We start from the raw sequence: 18,937 nt of genomic DNA, 5'->3' as shown, positions 1-18,937 counted from the left end.
GGGCTGCCAAACTGGGCAAAGCGGGATGCATAGCACCAACGGACACCATTTATGACGTCGTTGGGCCGGTGGGCCCGAACCTCGCCCTCGCAGAACGGGATGCAGTGTGCGGCGCCGTCTCCAGCCGTTCTGTCTCCAGTCTTTTCTCTCCAGCTTCTCTCCAGCCTTCGTTTCTTTCTCTCCATGGGACGCTTCCACGCACCTCCCACGCACATGTCCATCCCATCTCCAGTTATCCAGTCACTCCCCGCAACACCATCTGTTTGATGTCCGATCCCACTTCGAGGTAGGTAGCGATGCAGCAACAATGGCATTAGGCAAGATAAGGATAAAATATAGATGAGCCATGCCAGCTTGAACCCATGCTTTGTTCGTATTTCAACGACATCATATGCGCAGCCAAACTCTTACTCAGCCAGCTAGTCAAAGTGAAAGCAAAGAGGATTAGATGATCAGCCACTCCCGCAGCCTCAACCGGCGCCTGGACGCTGCCAAGATTCGGATGCCTCCAGACGGCCCGAAAGTTGATGAAACGCAGTCAACCGAAGCATTCCGAGCCCATCATCAACCAACCATTGAATCAACCCCTTCATTTTCTCTCTACTGACCAAGGTTATTGCAGCCGCTATTCAGGTTCATTGCATGTGGATGCCTCGTACGACATCGCCTCACGACTCACGTACGCCTGTAGTCAACGTTACCTTTCCCCCTCCTCAATCTGCCGACCGCCCCGGTATCATGATGGTTCAGTAACTCAGATCCAGATAATCCTACAAGATTAGCCAATGAAGCATCCCGCCTCGTAGAGAATGTCCGTGAACACTCCGGTTGAGCCCGGCTTTTTGGATGAGGGATTATGTAACATATTTTTTCTACTTAACTTCCTCCACCTTTCCCTCCATTTTCCTCCACCTCGCGATATATCTGGGTCTGGAGACTCCACGAGTCCACGTGAATGCAAAATACAGTTCTCCCTTCCTGATTCGTTGCAGCGGCCAATCATACGGGCTTACCCACTGAAAGTCCCGTTGCTAGATGCATAGAGCCTGGAAAGGAAATCCGTCGCGGAGGAAAAACAATCTTGCCCGACGACCACGAAGAACAACCGCAAGCGCGTAGTTGCGGTGAGTATTTTGATCTCCCAATATGGATTTCAAGACAAAAAGTTAGGAACTCGAGTTGAAATGCTTGCCCGCCCTCTCAGCCCTCCGGACTTACGGACCGGGTCGGCTGACTTTCGACGGACTGGCCACGAAGTGGATCGCAACCACGATGCCCCCGTTTCGCCAAGCGAACGATTCACAATGTTCCGGAGCTTGACCTCCTTGGCCGACGAACGATCACCGATGCCAATACGATCCGTCCGGCATTGGTGACAGGGGGAAACAACGATTCCATATCCGAATTTTCAAACCCCCCTTCCAATATAATGGTACTTCTTTTGGAAGACCAGCACATACGACCACACCCATCAGAAAATTCGGGATCCCGTCCGCTCTCCCATAGACAAGCTGATGAGGGCCAGATTAGTAGTTGAGTCGGTGACGATCAGCGAATACCTGGTGTTGTATGTTTTTGCTCTTTCAAATGACCGGCCACGACCGTGTAGTTTTGCGGCAGTATTCCACTTCGATTCATCTGTTCGTTATCTACCACTACCTATCCTACATGGCGATAAGTTCAGGAAATAGGATGTTGGACTTTGCACTCTTCAAATCTTGGGTGCATGTTCCAAAGCTGAAACACAAAGAAAAGTTCATTGAATACTTGAGCATCTAACACCCAAAGTCTACCAGGACTAACAAACTATAAGAAATCTACCCTAATTCAGGGAAACAACATAAACGACAAGATGCCCCCATTGTAGTTCTTTTTAAAGCCGCCCAAGAAGACAACGGAAGATCAAACACCCTCCACCTCCCGGATAAACCTCCAATGTTCCCTGGCACTCGAGATCGCATCCAGATGAACTCTCCCTTTCACCGCAGCACCATCAAAGACGTCCTGCGCAAACGCGGCCAAATCTTCACCCGACCAGAACATCGGCTGCCGACGACAGAGCCCCCAGATACGCAGCATCTCCACGTGGAGAAGCCTCATCCCGCCAATCATCCACTCCGCCTCCTCGACCGTCATCCCGTTCACGGTATAACCACGGCCCGGCTTGATCCGGACGTAGGCGACGCGGGCGACGGGACTACAGACGATCTGAAATCGACTCACCCAAGATCGTTCCAGACCCGGACCGGGGTCGATGGGCCCCGGGAGAAAGTTGAGGAACTGGAAGGTTAGAAAAGGTACCGGGACGCCCCATGGTACCGTCTCGTGCTGCTCTTCGAAGCGGCGTAGGGATGGATTACTCGCCCACAGGCTGTTGGCTCGTGCAGCGACGACTTGTCCTGTGATGGAACCGATGCTGCGCAGGCGGCGGTAGTGATACATCGTGAGTTGCTGGTAGAGGTCTCGGTGGAACATACCTAGCTCGTACCGGATGTTGAATGGTTCACCAGTGACCGCGCTACCCTTATCGAACTCAGTGCGTAGGTAGGCGAGCATTGAATCGTCTCGCGGAGAGGGAAGAGCGGCGTCTTGAGGCGGCTGTGTGAGCCACTTACCTTGCTCAATATGATGGCCAACGCCGGAAACGGGCACTGGCTTAGCAGGTGCGGGTTCAGAGTTCAGGTCGATTGGAAAGCCGCCTTCGTTTTGAACTTCTGTGCCAAACACGTTAGTGACACCTGGTATGACGCTCTGTGAACTGATAGATGCCTGGACACATACGGAAACGCGGTTTGATGGTCTCCATAACCCGCCATGGGAAGTTTACCCAGTGAGAAGGATCAACATCTTGTTCCCCGTCTCCTCTTCTGAGTGACTGGTGCCTGATCATCACACATGCGAGGAAGAGCTGAACCAAGGTCTCATCGTCAGAGAGAAGTGAGTAGTCGAAGATGAGGAAGGAAAACTCGTCGCCCCAGTTGAGTGAAGATTCGTGGTCGGACATGTCGGATTGTTCGTCGTCTGCGATACAAGGTAGGATCCTCCAAAGATTGTGCCAACTGCCAGTTATCAGCCAAATGGCTATGATTTTCAACAACTGGTGAAGTGCGATGCAGAGAAAGACCAAATGGACTAGTGTCATCAAACCCATGGCAGTGATCTGAGTGATATGCCGCTTGATGTCAGGAGTATCTTGGTCTTGATGCTTCTTGAACAGGTGATATATATATCTATACATTGCAACTGTCAAACGGGAAACTGTCAACTCTTCAGGTTTTCCGTAAACTTTTATTCCCATTTCACGATGCGTTTGATCTCGGACGTCGAGGTCGGCTTGGAGGCGGCCTTGTCTTTTACACATGAAACCTTCGCCTTGAAGAAAAGGAGAAAGGAATGAATGCCCTGGTGTCATAACGATGTGACGCATTTTACTTGGAAATAAAACGAGGCACCATTGAGCTACGTTGCCCACGTGAAGGTCTATGTTTGGAGCCTGAAACGGGCCTTCTCCTCGGAGGGGAGTGAAAGAGGACTGGTAACAAGGCGAACAACAGTCATCAGTGAAGCGCGGTAAGGTAAGTAGCCTAGGCCTCGATCATACAAGCATATAAAAAGATCCAAAACACCAAAAGGCAAAAGAGTTCACCCCCCCGGTGCTGGACTGGAGGCTACATCTCTTGGTGCTCATGCTGGGACTCGAACTCGGGTACTCGCTAAGCCTGTTGTCGAGTAGGCTGGTTGGCGTTTAATCGTTGGACCATTAACCTCTCCACCACCCAGCCAGTTTGACCTGACCCCCCGACCTAGGGGGGCGCCTGCTGGCTGGTGACAGGAATGGACTTGGAGGGGTATATGAGGGCTCCTCGTGGCGTTTGCGGAAGGTACGCCTCAGGCTTCCTGCCCTCCTGGTGACGGAGGGAAAGAAGTGGAACCTCAACGTCTTGAGCATTACCAGGGACGGAAGGTAGTGCGTCTCGTACCGTTTACCTTACAGAACCTGCCTTGGTTAGCGGCCATGATACGCACCCAGTAACCTTTCGATCCTTCCACTGGGTTGCTCGTGGGTGTGAAAGGTATGCCTTTGAAGTCGATATTATTCCTACGCTTCAGAATCAATTATGTCACGAAGAATAAGCCAACACTCCCGAGACAACGTTTCATTCTGGGAAGATATCTATCTAGCTCCAATTATCTGGTTTCCTCCTGATAAAAGTGTCCCATCCTGCTGCGTTGTAGTGCGTGTCAAAACTGAGTAAACCCCCATCCTGAAACTGCAGTGGCCGTCTCGCTCAAGATTCCCTAAGGTCCTATGTGTAATCTCCATCTCAAGGCTCATCTCAATCAATGAACTCTATCTTCTTCTCTCCCGAGAAAGTCCCGCTAGGCTTACGAAGCCCTTTGCTAGCCTCCTCGGCTTATCGTTCTGATGCCCTGCCACAGCTCCTTCGTGATGCGCAATCTATCAACGGCATTTTCCGGCTTCGACCAGTGGCGATCTACCGAAGGACTTTGCAAGAAGTCGTGAATGCTGAAAACGCTGCCTCTTAACATCATGTGGTAAGCCCATCGAAGCATAGTTGTGTAATGGAAGTACGCTAAGCCGAGCGCGTCTTCACCTCCTAGCAGGCCTCCTTCAGTACAAAGACGCATCGCGTTTGATTCAACCTCGTATTCGATGACAAAGCCTTGCTCGAGATTGAGAGCATACGGCAATCCTAGTTCGTATGATGAACCCCCATTGATGGGCAGCGACACCGCCCAGTCAAGCCGAACACCCTGACTGTCTCCGAATTCCAGAAGATAGGGGTTGCTGGCCCATGCCTCGTGCATTGTCAAGTTGTAGTGGATGTTTGCGTATGCGCGTTCCTCCAGGTATCCCAGAACCCAGAAGATGTCATTGCCGTATTCAATTTGTTCGTTGAATTCGACTTGTTCGCTGTAAATATCGAGGAGTTCCATCCAGTTCACCCAGGGCTCTTCGGTCTGAGAGGGGGAATTGTAGAGCCAACTGTAGTTGCTGTTGGTGCTGTTTTCTCCCAAGTTCAGGCCTAAACATGAGGTCAGAATGTGACGCGCGAATGAATGTTGTAGGTACTTGCCTGTCTGATACAGGGACGATCGCATGAGGTGCCATAGCAGGTGATTCCATGACTTGGGGCGAGACAGGGTGTTAGGAGGCAAGCGCTCTCCCTTCAAGAACTCCAGGATGAAGTCGTCGTATGTCTCTTTGCCTGCGAGAGGAGAATCCGAATCTTCATCATGCAAGTCCCAGTAGAAGAATAAGAAGACATCCTTCCAGTTGATCTCGTCGGGGTTCATGTTGGCGATTTGGTGTACTGTAATGGAAGGAAGAACAGTTGTCGCTGGGCGAGGTGGGAGGGAACTAAATAGATTGAGACGAGGGTATTGCCTGCCTTGGAGACCCTACCTACTTGACCTTGATAAAAAAAGATGTGGAGCTGTTTAAGGCATGTGTGACAGAGAGGAAAGAGCGAGTGAAAGGGACAGACGAAAGTGAATCGAGGAAGCCGCCCTGCCAAAGGTAGGTGCCTCTCCTAATGAGGTAGGTGCTGCCTGTGGCCTAGGTAAGGTAAGGTAGTTACCTACCTGGTAAGTTCCATGCATGTCACGAAAAATGAGCATAGAGTACCTCATCTTAAGGCACGTACCTAAGGTACCTTAGGTAGATACCTTGGATATATGCCTTAGGCAGTCGAATTTCATATTTTCATTGTTCTTTCCTCCCTCAAACATCAATTTCCTCGCTGTCTAACTGAAGGAACAAGGTTGCTTTGAGTCTCTTCTGCGTTACCGCTTGCCTCCTGGCTAGACCAGACCTTTCCCTCAGCAGTAAAGTGGCTCAAGGATACCTGTAACTCGATAACCTATTGCGCCTGTTTTGAATGGCAAATCGAAATGCACTTGCGACCCCTCCCAGCAAGATCTTCACTTGCAAAAGTAGGACCAGCAATCGCATTGAGTCAAGGCTACCTACCGCTAACCTCCTCCAGAAGCCAGCTCAAGGAGATACTTAATGTTAGGAGTATCAAAATTCATCAGGTTGTCGTCGATCTGTGATATTTGTTGTACACCAAGTCCCATGTCCAACATCTGTTCACTTTCTAGTCCGAGGTCTGGAAAGCTTGGAGAATCTGAAGGCGCTGGTATTTTCGGACTTGGGATAGATAGATTTGATTCGCGGCACATCTCCCCGTAGTCGACCATCGACCAGAGGGATCTTTCCCATCCTGGATCCATGACTGATTTTAGCTGCGAGTCAAGGAGTGAATCGAAAAGATAAGCGTTCGAATTGAAAGTCAGCAGCCGATGGTGCTATACCAATGTTAGCCCATACATGGCATTAGATAAATCAATTCATCGAGCTATTGGAAACTTACAATTTTGGACGCATGATCCCAAAACTTTGCCATTCCTTCAAGTATTGATATGCTGTCTTGGGTTGCACTCAGTAGTTCCAAGTAACGCTGGCTCTCGGTATCCTTCTCGGCGTGCATGTGAAGCGAGAGAATGCTACCAGCTAGGCACACTGAATATGCGTAAAACGAAGCACCTAGATGGCACCCTACTGCTTCTGCATCGTGCAGCAAATTGACCAGATCCCGGGCATGTTCGTAGCTTTTCTGTGAGGCGAGGCGCATAAAACTTGATGGAACCTGACACTTGACCTTCCGAATTTGCTCTCGCACAAGGAACGGATGGTACAGAAGGCAGTAGCAAACATGGAATACTGTGCGTGCGAAGATGACATGACCCATAGCAGGGTGATCTATGATACCATCATCAAGCCTGTAAGTATCGACAACACTCTTGATGGGATGTTGATCGACCTGAAGGCGGGATTCGACGAGGAGAAGGAGGGATGTGATTGATGCGAACTCCGACTTCGAGTCCCATGGGGGAGTATCGTCGGTGTTGCGGTCGTGAAGAAGCCTTCGAGTACAGCGCGCGAGTACTGATGATGCCAAGATGGCAACTGGGAATCCACTCTCAACGCCTACATCGGTGCTCCAATCGAGAAGCTGACGCAGCGTCACATTCTGGCCCCATCCACCAGAACGAAACGTCAACTCGTCGCAAGGTAGTCGCACATGGCAGTCCTCGTCCAAGATGGCGAAATGTCTGTGCTTGCCGAGGGATACTAGTTTGTCGAGAAGGTAGATTGACCAGAAGGATCTCCGCCTTTCTTCTTGCTCCACCAGGGGAAGAGTTTCGCTGGGCTCCTTCATGAGTTGGAGATCCTGGGCTATCCGAATCGCCATCCCAATCTTGAGCCACGCGGAGCTGGTTCGGCCGGCTGACAAAGGCGTTAGTACCAAGTAATAAGACGCCTTTATCGGAATACTCACCAGTAAAGTCAATGATGGCCAGGATATTGGTGGCTTGGGCGACCTCGAGGTTGCAAGAATCTTCCACCGTCATGTGGTCGCCCAAAACGGATAACCATGCTTCTCTTGCATATGCCTCAATGGCATTGGATCTGTTATCTCGATAGTATTCGTGTTCTGAAAACCTCAAGGAAGATGCTAAAACAGCCAGAAGCACGCATTTCGAAAGCTGGCCATCCGCAAGTTTCTGCCGGAAGCTTCCTTCGTGGAAGTAAGAATATGGCTGGTTATGACACCATTGAAAGAAAGTGTCGACCAGCGACTGCGTTACCGAATCCGGCGGAAATGTACTGAATGTTCTGCAGTGCCAGGTTAGCTTTCTTGGAGTCCTTTGTGCTTAAGCTACAAAAGACGCCGAAGAAGACTTACTGAGACTGCGAGCTCCCTGAACGCCAGGTAGTTGAGATGTTGGGTGATGATTGGTTGACCAAATCAGGAACGCCTAAAACATCTTCTTGCTCATTTAATTGGAATTGAGGCTGCTCTTCCACAGTATTGTGGTCTTCCATAGGCAGATTGGCCTCGTTAAAAGCGGCGGAACTGAGCTGTATTAGCACGACAATCCTGGGTTATGAAATTTGACGATGAACACATACCTGAATTCTTGAGATTCGCGGTCGCTCAACTGAGCCAATTTGCTTTCAATCATAGAGATTCTCTGTAGAAGGTCCGTCTAGACAAGTTCACGTCGTCAGCCTGCTGATCTTCTAGGGCCAGACACTTATCACAGTGATTACATCTTTAGTCAAGCCAAGAAGTAATGCAGTCGAGTTCCCAGAAAGGGAAGCCGAGACTGCCGAGTAGGGCTCGTATTGACACCGCTGCATCACCCGTCGACAATTGATACATCTTGGTCGATCCCCGGAACATTTGATCTTCTTCTGCCTAAGACGAATGCCGCCATATCAGCTTCTCTGCGATTCCCACGCGACTTGGCCTTTGATATGGCCTCCGCTAAAGAAGGGATGGAGGGCTTGGAACTCTACCGGCAACTGGTACAGGCCTGGCGGATGCGTTTGATGCCTGCGGTGGTTGGTGGTGACCTCGACTCCGGACTTCTCTCTGGCCTCGTTGTGGATGATTCCGCAGGCTCCGCCATGTTGATGTTGTCTACAGTTTTCAGGCAAGGCGAAATGATGTAATGAATATAGTTGCTGAGGCCCCAGACGCGTTCGTCCGCCTCAAAGTGAAGCGACCGATGGACATTGATATGGGGTAATGCTGAGCCGTAATGCGGGGTAACCGGGGTTTATGTATGTGTGCGTGGGGGCATCAACGGCCCGCAGCAGCGTAGTGGGTTCATTTCCATTGCTTTCCCCATTCTTTTCATCCGGATGAGCCAACCTGGTGGCGGGTATTACAGCTGGTTTTAAGTTGCAGCTTGTTGTTACGGTCGGAATGTCACCGTCATTGTGTTTACACTACTCAAAGCAATTGAACTAAGCCTCTAAGTCCTGTACATACTAGATATCTTATGCTATATCTTCGCCCGCGGAACCTGATTCAGGGAGTCCCAGTCGACCTTACGTTTCTGCTGGAATTCTGCTATCCCATGGACGGCATCAGAGCCAGGCTCCATCATGGTCTTGAAAAGCCTGGAAATCCCGTCCCGCTGCTCTGGCTTTCCCGCGTGTCTCCAACTTAACTTGACTAATTCTTTCGACATGCTTGAACCCCCGGGCGACGAGTGTCGAAGTTGCGCGAGGAGAGTTTTCGTTATGATGTCCAGTTCCGAAGGCGTCTCAGCAACCATCGAGATGGCGCCAGCAGACTTCAGCTCGGAAGCTGTCAGAGATCGCGCAGTGAGCATGGCTTCCCTCGAGAGTCCAAATCCCCATTCCCTGATGACGTATTTCGAAATTACGGCAGGACACATGCCAAGTTTGGCCTCAGACAATGTGAAGCTTGCCGAGCTGATGGAAATCCTAATGTCGCAAGCAAATGCTAATCCAATGCCACCGCCAAAAGCCGGTCCTTGTATGCAGGCAATTGTGACTTTTGGAGATTTGTCGATGAGCTCGAATAAGTCTGTCAATGCCTGGAACAGCTTCGAACTTGCGTCACCGCCCCGGCCGACTGCCTGTGCAGCCTGGCTCAGGTCCATCCCAGTGCAGAAGAATTTGCCATTTGCGCTGATAAGAATACGAGATATTGAGGCGTCGCTCTCAAATGACTTGAATGCCTGGATGATCTCGGAAATCATCGGAAAAGTGAGGGTATTGCCGTTTCGGGGCTTGTTGAGAACGATATTACCGTTCGCCCCGGCCCCCCGAACCACAATGTTGTCAGACTGTTGCAAGACTGACCACCCCAACGCCTCCTTTCGTCGATCGGTGATCTTCGAAGATGATTTGGTCGATGAGATCTTTGATTTGCTGGCGAGAGCCGCTCCAGCCCGGCTATCGTTGGGTTTCGCTAGGGCCTGGGAGATCCAAACCCCAATGTCAACTACTTGCTGGAGGTCTACACCGGTATCGATACCAGCCTGTTGAAACAAGTATACAACATCTTCCGTGGCCACATTTCCCTTGGCACCTGGTGCAAAAGGACAACCGCCTAAACCGCCAACGCTGCTATCAAAGGTTCGCAGACCGCATTCATACGCCGTCCACACATTGGCTAGAGCTTGCCCGTAGGTATCGTGGAAGTGGCCAGCTAATCTCTCGGTATGTATGTTCTGGATCTTGAGATATTCAAGTAGCCGTCGAACGTCTGGTGGTGTTCCGACACCCAAAGTATCTCCAAGGCTGACTTCGTAGCAGCCCATATCGAGTAAGCTTCGCACAGCGCGGGAAACTGCAGGTAAAGGAGTAGGACCGTCGAAAGGGTCGGCAAAGATGCAAGAAACGTATCTGCCATAAGAGAAAACGAAGTTAGATGACTGTATATCGAGGCTGAAAAACCAAAAAACATTTCAGGAAAGAAGAACGAACTCACCCCCTCACAAGCACCCCGGCTGCACTGGCCTCGGCAGCCACCTGCTTGGCACGCTCCAAGCTCTCGTCGACAGTGCAGTTGATATTTGCTCGACTGAAGCCTTCTGTCGCACTAACGAAGACAGCCACTTCCCTAACACCATGTTCGAGGGCGATGCGGAAGCCTTTGGTGTTCGGAACCAAAACTGGCATACGCAGTGTACCATCGGTTTGTTGCCACCTCTTCACAACAGGGGCGGAAAGTATTTTGCGGCAATCTGCAAGTTGAGGTATGGCCTTTGGTGAAACGACAGACGTGATTTCGATGTTCTGCAGTCCTGCACCCTGTAGTCTTTGGATGAGTTCGAGCTTCGTCGAAGTATCCACAACGGTCTTGACATTTTGAAGGCCGTCACGAGGCCCAACCTCGACGATTCTTACAGTCTTGGGGCCCGCCATGTTGAGTGGAAATCTAGTTTCAGTAGAAGAGAATACCGAGAGTCGCTGTAAGTGGCTTGCAGGAGCCCTTGTGAGCATCCGTCCCATCCAAGAATGCTCCCGTCGGCTTTGCATCTCCAGGTCGGTCCCGGACCGGGTGGGTCCTGGTACGTACCTAACTGCCACCTCGGCTGGAAATCTGGGGTACGCCGGGATTCCGGACCGCCCGGCTAAGGTTGGATAGGTACCTGACTTCCACTCCAAGTACCCAATTGGATGACTCAAGATTGTCATCTTCCACTTGCTCTAATCCCCTTTCCTTGGTACCCAGATCCACACCCTCGCGGTCAAGGTTCAAGACTCCAAGCTTTCACCTCATACCGCACCATGTGCATGCTCGCATTTGAACGGGCTTAGAAGAAGAAGAAGAAGATCGCAGTCAATTACATTTGAGCATGAGGTTGAAGGTCTGATGATGTCCGTGAGCTCGTGTCGAGAAAAGCAGGTCCCGAAAAAATAACGTGCACTTGTCTCTGGTCAAAGTGATGCTGCTACACTTAGGGCTGGAGTAAGGGAGACTTTACTAAATTGAATGCGCACACTGAAAGGACTCGGAAAAGCATTCATATAATTATACAGAACATAACCTAAATACGATCAAATTCTTGCCAGGAAACGATGTGATTCAGCACTCTTTTGGCCAGACAACCCCACAATCTCCAAGCACATGCCAAGAACATCACGAGTGTCCCTCGGATCAATGATACCATCATCGATAAGCATCGAGCTGGTTGCATAGCTCGTCGAATCCCTGTACGCATCCTCCCGTAACTGCGCTGCCTGAGCTTTGATCTCCTCTGGGAAGAGCTTGCTACCGCCATTTGACTTGTTTCTGATGGTTTCTACAACACCCGCAAGCTGGTCTGGGCCCATGACACTGCATCGCCCCGTCGGCCACGTGAAGAGGAATCTTGGGCGGTATGATCGGCCGCACATGGCGTAGTTACCGGCTCCGTAAGATGCTCCGAGGATGATGCTGATATGAGGAACCGTTGAGCAGCTTACCGCGGACACAAGTTGTGCGCCTGCTTTGATGATTCCAGAGTGCTCTGCTTTAGTACCTACCATGAAGCCAGTGACATTGTGGAGGAAGATTATTGGCGTATTTCTGAAGCCGGGTCAGCTAGAACGAGGAAAATCTTTGAGCTCGAGAGGCTTACTCCTGGTTGCAAAGTCGAATAAACTGTGCGGCTTTGAGGGCCTCGTGTGGGTGGATCACAGGAGTCTGGTTCGCCACAATGCCAGCACGAAAGCCTTCATTGTAAACGTATCAGTGAACCTTGTTCGTGAAAGTTGATTGAGTGATAAAAAGCTTCTTACCGAGGATGTCCGCCCAGGCCGTCAGCATATTCGTGCCGTAGCTCGGCTTGAAGATAGACATCCTGGAGTCATCAACAAGTCGGAGCAACACCTCGCGCATGTCGAATGGTTTACGAATGTCAGTGTTCACCAAATAGAGAAGATCATCGATGAAATACCGAGGAGGTACAGGGTCTGACGTATTGGCGAGTAGGCGACTGGGCTCCGGGGTGCGAAGTGTTGCAACCCATTCGCGAGCTTTCTGAATAGCATCGAACCTGTCATAATGGTGTCAGTCAGATGGAAACTGAAGAAAAATCGAGAATGCCATACTCGTCCATGGCGATCTGATCAGCCAGTCCGGTTATTGATGCATGAATCTTGGCCCCGCCCAGCTCCTCGGCAGTGACCACCTCGGAAGTAGCCATTTTGACTAGTGGAGGTCCTCCCAGAAACACTTGGGCCTGATTTTCCACGAAAATGGTGTAATCAGAAAGCGCAGGATGATAGGCACCTCCAGCAGTTGAGGAGCCAAAAACAATGGCACACGAAGGTTTGCCTTGCTGAGATCGTATCGCTAGATCACGAAAGAGTTGCCCGCCTTTATGAAAGACTCGGAACTGTTGGGGTAAGAAAACACCGGCCTTTGATAGTTAGAACATTTCTGTATCAATTGGTCATGGCACTCCTACCGACTGAACCAGTGAAATGAGAGGCAAATCGTTCTCGAATCCTATTTCAAGTATGCGGTTGACTTTGAGGACTGGTTGAGGTTAGTAGTCTGGTCCCAGGAGAAGTGGAGGAGGAGCCCTCACCTGTCATCTCATTCCAAGCTCCTCCACTCTGCGTTGGGATATGCGACATAAGAAGGCATGGCCGTTGACTCATTTTCTGTTAGAAATGGATTGGTAACCAGTGCTCTCAAGTAAACTCACCTAACAAGGCCGATACCTGCAATGATATTTGCGCAGGAGTTAGATCCGGAGATCCTGAACCCCGCAAAGCATCCTAACTCAAGAAACGGCGAGTCTGCATCGAGCAGTAAAGCAATCCTGTCTCGTGCTTCATTGCACCGTGCTAGTCAGCTCAAATGTCTCAATTTGTTAACACTCAAAAAGCGACTTACGCAGCAATTGGTGTCTCGTTTGGTGTCTCAATGTGGAAGCCTCATCCCCTTCCGAGGACACATCTTTCAGATGACTGTTAAACTCTTGCAAAACAGGCTCCCATGCTTGACGATTCGCTTGGAAGTTGGATGCAGTGAGGTCAACGGTTGACTTCTCGACAGGAAAAAGTTGCTCAATCATGTTGATCAAATTGAGGGAAGAAGTAAAGCTGTGGGTATCGAGCAGAGTCAGTTGCGTCTTGGTCGCGTGTGACTCGGTAGAAGTACTGGGTTTCTGAGTATGGGTCGGGGCATTGGCGCTCTCCCGGACCGATCCCCTCGTGCCCCTCGGGCCCCGGTTGGCCCACCTCGATGTCGGCTATCAAACATCCGGGGAACAGTATTTATGACTTATGGCATGTAGATTAGTTTTCAGAGACGAAATTCAACATCTGGCTCATATTATTGTTTATTCCTTTTGCCCATCGTTCTCATCCTCAAGTACCTTACCTCACCTTCCGCAATCATGACACTTTCGGTGGATGCATCGCTCTCTCTGGTTCAGGGGCCTACCTCGCCGCCTCTTATTCTGAAGCCGCTTGGTTCTATCATTGAAGAACAATCGAAAAAGTATGGGGACCGCCCTGCGGTCATTGTCCCCTGGCAGTCTACGCGGCTCACTTATCGGGAGCTTGCAGACCGCAGCAAAGTCATAGCCAAAGCAATCCTTGAGGTTGGACTTCATCACGGAGACCGTGTGGGAATCATTGCAGGGAATTGCTATCAGTACATTGAGCTTTTCCTTGGGGCTGCTCGCATTGGATGCCCCTATGTAGTTTTCAACAATACGTACTCGCCCGACGAGTTGAAAAATGCCGTGCTAGCCAGTGGTAAGCAAAAACAAAGTGATTCCCTGAAGGTCCCCCTACTAATTTTTCACAATGCCAAAGGCTGCAAACTCCTCTTGATGTCACCTCAAATAGGGACAAAATCACTGTCGCCGCACCTAGAAAGTCTCTTGCGTCTTGAAAAAGGACAGTCTCCGATCAAACAAATTGTCTACCTGCAGAAATTCGAACAAGCTCCTCAGGGGAGCATGCTTGAATCTTACAGCTTCTTCTTCAACCGCGGACAGTCAATTTTCATGAACGACTCCGTCTTGAGACGAGCAGCACGCAAGGTTCGCCCTTCGGATGTACTCAACCTCCAGTTTACTTCCGGTGAGTTCAGCTACCATCTAGATTCCGTCCTGTGCTCAACATCCTCTAGGAACCACAGGTCGCCCGAAGGCCGCCACTCTCACTCATATGTAAGATACCCCGCCAAGCCCTGAGTGAGAAATACCAAGCTGATCAATTGCCTAGCAACTTGGTGAATGATGCTCAATTCGTGGGCGACGCCATGCGTCTGACCGAGGCAGACGTTGTGTGCTGCCCCCCACCTCTGTTCCACTGCTTCGGGCTCATCATGGGCTTCCTTGCTTCCTTCTGCCACGGCAGTTCCATCGTGTTTCCCTCTGATAATTTCAATGCAGAGGCAACACTATCCGCTGTGTTGAACGAGAAGGCGACGGCCCTCCTTGGAGTTCCAAGCATGTTTCTTGCCGAGTTGGAGGCGCTCCAGCAGTCAGGCTCTCCAACCAACACCCTGCGGACAGGTCTCATCGCAGGGTCTCCTGTGCCAGCCGCATTGATGACCGATATTCGCGAAAAGATGCACGTCGAGGGCATTCTCATCGCTTATGGGATGACAGAGACCAGCCCAGTTACATTTATCACATCCCTTGAGGATGCTCATGAGAAGAGAAATGCGTCCGTGGGCAAGGCCCTTCCACATACTGCGGCCAAAGTGGTAGATGCTCAAGGAGCCATTGTGCCGCGTGGAACTCGAGGAGAGCTATGCACCAGTGGTTTCGCATTGCAGAAGGGCTACTGGAAAGATCAAGAAAAGACGAAGGAAGTGATGAAGGTCGACGACAATGGAGTGGTTTGGATGCACACAGGCGACGAGGGCTTGATCGACGCTGATGGCTATGCTCACATCACAGGACGCATCAAGGACTTGATTATTCGTGGTAAGTTTCAAAGCTGGGTTCCGAAGACTTCAACTAAACATCTGGCAGGTGGCGAAAACATCTCTCCGACTGAGATCGAAGATCGATTGCTCGGCCACCCCGCTATTTCAGAGGCTTGTGTCGTTGGCCTCCAGGACAAAAGATATGGCGAGGTGGTCGCAAGCTTTCTACAGACGGCGAACGGCACTGTGAAGCTGAGTGATTCGGAAGTTAAGGCCTGGGTTACGGATAAGTTGGGACGGCACAAGGCCCCTGAGCATGTGTTCTGGATTGGTCACCCTGATGTTGGAACCAGTCTGCCCAAGACTGGGAGTGGAAAGTATCAAAAGCATCTCATACGAGATTTGGGAGACGCGCTGCTCAACAAGTCGGCAAGGAAGGCAAAGTTGTAGAATTAGCTCCTTTTACCGTGATTCCATTTCGCTTCAGAGTTGCAAAACACTGCACATTACTTATTCTATTTTGGGTGTCTACAAACGAGCGAACCTGGTTTGCATGCTTGGTTGGATTCCAATGAATTCAGTTCTGATCCTTGCAATTTAAGTAAAGAAACATCGCTCAACTGACCAAGTTGTCATTGAACCACCAACGTAGAACCTAGCATGGCGCTCACCGTTTCATACACAGTATCATTCTAAGTCGGTGATTGCACACGCTAGAGCAGTGCAACACAGTGAGACATAAGGCTGCCTAGTCATGTTCCCAGTGACTGGAGTACTTCGCCTATCAGACTTATAATATCAAATCGTCTCGAAAACCCAGAAAACTTTGCTGTGGTGAGTTCTGCCGCTTTGCCACCTTCATCAGTTTGAAGTTCCGAGGAGCCGGGTGCCAGGGCCCACACAGTGTACCGTTGTCCGGACCGCTTCCCGGCGCTAATGTTGCAGCTTTCCCGAGCATACCCGCCGGCAAGGGCATCTATGCCGCGTTACGGACATTAGTCGGAGCGCGGTTCACTGTTCCCGAGATCCGAAAGCTCTATGATGTTGGCCAATCCCACTATCAAAAATGGACTTTGAAGCTCCTAGAATAGCTTAATCGACCAGATTCATTGTTGCATGTACTAAGTCTCAAGAAACGGGCTTGAGCGAGTCGTCCCTTTTCCAAATTCTGCGTCATCCCCGTCACAATGGCAGCTATTCAGCAAACTGACGGTATCACGGGAGCACGACCATACAGCAAAGAGCTTTTTGTGGCCGATATCCCGCTCGGCGAAGACGGACACCCTCGAATTCGAAAACTGTTGATCGCGAACAGGGGCGAGATTGCGTGTCGAATAATTGCTACTTGCAAGAAAGTCAATGTAGCATCAGTAGCGGTTTATACTCAAGAGTAAGTTCCAACCAAATTACAACCCAAGAACGTTGGAGTTATCTAGATGCACGATTTGTTGACTTTCCTTACAGAGATGCTGTTTCACGGCATGTCCAGGATGCGGACGAGTCCATCTGCATTGGTTCTATGGAGAAGAACACGAGAAATCCGTTTCTCGACATTGATCTCCTGGTCAAAACTGCAAAAGACATCCACGCCGACGCAATTCATCCAGGATATGGCTACTTGAGCGAGAACGCAAACTTTGCTGACAGCGTACGCCACGCTGGACTCATTTTCGTCGGCCCTCCAGCCAAAGCCATGTCCACACTAGGCGACAAGCGCTCTTCCAAAGACTATCTCCGGCAGAACGCTCCCGATGTTCCATTGATCCCAGGATTTACTGGCACCAGTCTTGAAGCCGAAGACCTGCAAAGAGCTGCTGTCGACATCGGTTTTCCCGTGATGCTGAAAGCTTCCGCAGGCGGCGGAGGCAAGGGTATGAGAGTTGTGCACGAACCATCGCAGCTGATGACGGAGCTGAGCAGAGCGCAGTCAGAAGCTCAACGCTCATTTGGCTCAGGGGATTGCATTCTAGAGAAGTTCATTGAGAACAGTAAGCACATTGAGATCCAAGTAGTTGGAGACCAGTATGGTCAAGTAGTGTCGTTCTTTGAGCGAGATTGCTCGATCCAGCGTCGCAACCAGAAGGTGATCGAAGAAACACCGTGCCCTTTTCTCGATGACGACACCAGGCAGAGAATGAGCGAGACAGCCGTCCGAATCGTCAAGTTGATAGGCTACGAAGGAGCCGGGACCGTGGAGTTCGTCTTCGACACATCGACGAGAAAGTTCTATTTTCTTGAGGTTAACACGCGACTGCAAGTCGAACATCCAATTACGGAGGAAGTCGTCGGAGTTGATCTTGTCGCTTTGCAACTGTTTGTTGCTGCCAAAGGTCGTCTCTCAGAGCTCCCTCAGCTGTCAAATCTTACACAGACTGGGCATGCAATTGAGTGTCGGCTTTGTGCGGAGGACCCCCAGCGAGACTTCCTTCCCAGTCATGACAAGATCTTGTTATGGAAGCCTGCATCTCCAGGAAGAAGCCCGGGCTCGGTCATCCGTTATGAGACAGCTATTCAAAGTGGAACATCTGTTTCGATCTACTTTGACTCGATGATCTGCAAGATTGTTGTCTGGGCACCGACAAGATCTGCGGCGATCAACATACTTGCCAGAGAGCTGGCAAACACTCCGTGCATTGGAGTCAGGACCAACCAATTATTCCTTCAAAGCTGTCTGTTGCACCCGGCCTTCCAGGACTTTGGCTACAAGACGTCATTCATCCCGAACAATATCGACGACTTGCTTCGAAGTCCATACACCCCGGCCTTGCCAGCCCATGTTTCACTTATTCCTAGTATCTTTCTGCAAAATCTGCAGAAGGACGAAGCCCAGGGAAGTGGTGGCCGTCGTCACTTCCGGACAGTCCGCCGTCAGTTCCACAATCAAAAGTTTGACCCGTTCCACCAAAGCTGCGAGATCATCTCCCTTAGAGACTCAAAATCCGCCTCTGGAGGTATTACTAGGTGCGAGGCCTGTCTTCCCAAACCTAGCTCCAGCAACGCCAATAACGAGTGGGATGTCTGTCTCTACCCTGTGACACACAGTAGCCTGGATGAGAAGGAGTCTTTATCCAAAGAAGGGGAAGAACTTCCACCGGCATCGAATTTGACTGCTACTTACACTGCCACAAGCCGAGCCATTCGGACCGGAGAGGCATGGTCGGGGCCTGTTTTCAACATCAAAAACGTCGAGCTGAAGCCACTATCTGGCGAGCAGTTGCTAGTCTCGAAGGCGAGCTCTTTGTCATCGCCAAGTTTCATGAGTATGTCGGTGAATGATCACCAGATTCGCGCATACCTTGCCATCCCAAATGCTGGCGAAGGTCGCCAAAGTCTACCACTCAATGAAACTGTCAGGGTATTCTGCCATTTACCGCAGCTTGGGGAGTGGAAGGAGTTCCGCAAAGATACTTTGCTCTCGTTCTATACCAATCTGAGAAAGGAAGCGCTTTCCAGCAGTGACCAGCAAAGCGAAGTCAAAGCCCCGATGCCTTGCAAGGTGCTGTCGATTTCTAAGTCCGTTGGCGGCGAGGTCAATAAGGGTGAATGTGTCATGGTGATCGAAAGCATGAAAATGGAGATCAACATCATCGTGGGTGTTTCTGGCATATTTCATACAAAGTGGAGGATTGGTGATGCGGTAGATGAAGGCGTTGTACTCTGTTCAGTTGAGTAGTCTTGCTTGCCATAATTTCAGTAGT

At 50.5% G+C, this 18,937-nt stretch overlaps 6 protein-coding genes across 6 annotated transcripts; 2 read left to right on the top strand and 4 right to left on the bottom strand.

The window, feature by feature from the left end:
• Positions 1-1,902: 1,902 nt before the first annotated feature.
• HER10_EVM0009790 (uncharacterized protein) lies at positions 1,903-3,004 on the bottom strand (the record flags this gene model as incomplete). The annotated part of the gene is given in 3 exon segments (XM_035479264.1): positions 1,903-2,208; positions 2,224-2,714; positions 2,782-3,004. 3 exon segments carry the CDS (start codon positions 3,002-3,004, stop codon positions 1,903-1,905), a joined length of 1,020 nt encoding a protein of 339 aa, XP_035337572.1.
• Positions 3,005-4,401: 1,397 nt separating this feature from the next.
• Positions 4,402-5,319, bottom strand: HER10_EVM0009153 (uncharacterized protein; the record flags this gene model as incomplete). Its single annotated transcript, XM_035478652.1, has 2 exons — positions 4,402-5,008; positions 5,096-5,319. 2 exons carry the CDS (start codon positions 5,317-5,319, stop codon positions 4,402-4,404), a joined length of 831 nt encoding a protein of 276 aa, XP_035337516.1.
• Positions 5,320-5,994: 675 nt separating this feature from the next.
• Positions 5,995-10,173, bottom strand: HER10_EVM0004786 (3-hydroxymethyl-3-methylglutaryl-coenzyme a lyase; the record flags this gene model as incomplete). Its single annotated transcript, XM_035474419.1, has 6 exons — positions 5,995-6,333; positions 6,399-7,315; positions 7,368-7,705; positions 7,776-7,946; positions 8,003-8,079; positions 9,058-10,173. The coding sequence occupies 6 exons, from the start codon at positions 10,171-10,173 to the stop codon at positions 5,998-6,000; spliced, it is 2,955 nt and encodes a 984-aa protein (XP_035337156.1). The 3' UTR covers positions 5,995-5,997.
• A 1,243-nt stretch (positions 10,174-11,416) lies between these two features.
• On the bottom strand, positions 11,417-13,425 carry HER10_EVM0008829 (3-hydroxymethyl-3-methylglutaryl-CoA lyase; the record flags this gene model as incomplete). Its single annotated transcript, XM_035478338.1, has 8 exons — positions 11,417-11,927; positions 11,980-12,073; positions 12,140-12,396; positions 12,452-12,762; positions 12,811-12,881; positions 12,934-13,001; positions 13,054-13,180; positions 13,245-13,425. The coding sequence occupies 8 exons, from the start codon at positions 13,423-13,425 to the stop codon at positions 11,417-11,419; spliced, it is 1,620 nt and encodes a 539-aa protein (XP_035337481.1).
• Positions 13,426-13,749: 324 nt separating this feature from the next.
• Positions 13,750-15,689, top strand: HER10_EVM0001739 (4-coumarate-CoA ligase; the record flags this gene model as incomplete). The annotated part of the gene is made up of 6 exons (XM_035471476.1): positions 13,750-14,113; positions 14,174-14,443; positions 14,493-14,532; positions 14,588-15,297; positions 15,346-15,449; positions 15,492-15,689. 6 exons carry the CDS (start codon positions 13,750-13,752, stop codon positions 15,687-15,689), a joined length of 1,686 nt encoding a protein of 561 aa, XP_035336924.1.
• Positions 15,690-16,426: 737 nt separating this feature from the next.
• On the top strand, positions 16,427-18,912 carry HER10_EVM0007834 (carbamoyl-phosphate synthase subunit L; the record flags this gene model as incomplete). Its single annotated transcript, XM_035477377.1, has 3 exons — positions 16,427-16,629; positions 16,704-18,490; positions 18,713-18,912. 3 exons carry the CDS (start codon positions 16,427-16,429, stop codon positions 18,910-18,912), a joined length of 2,190 nt encoding a protein of 729 aa, XP_035337395.1.
• Positions 18,913-18,937: the final 25 nt, after the last annotated feature.

Source organism: Colletotrichum scovillei (genome assembly GCF_011075155.1).
Source record: "Colletotrichum scovillei strain TJNH1 chromosome Unknown Contig00002, whole genome shotgun sequence".
Lineage (NCBI taxonomy): Eukaryota > Fungi > Ascomycota > Sordariomycetes > Glomerellales > Glomerellaceae > Colletotrichum > Colletotrichum scovillei.
The sequence above is the reverse complement of the archived record's forward strand: the minus strand, read 5'-3'. Positions and strand labels throughout refer to the sequence as shown.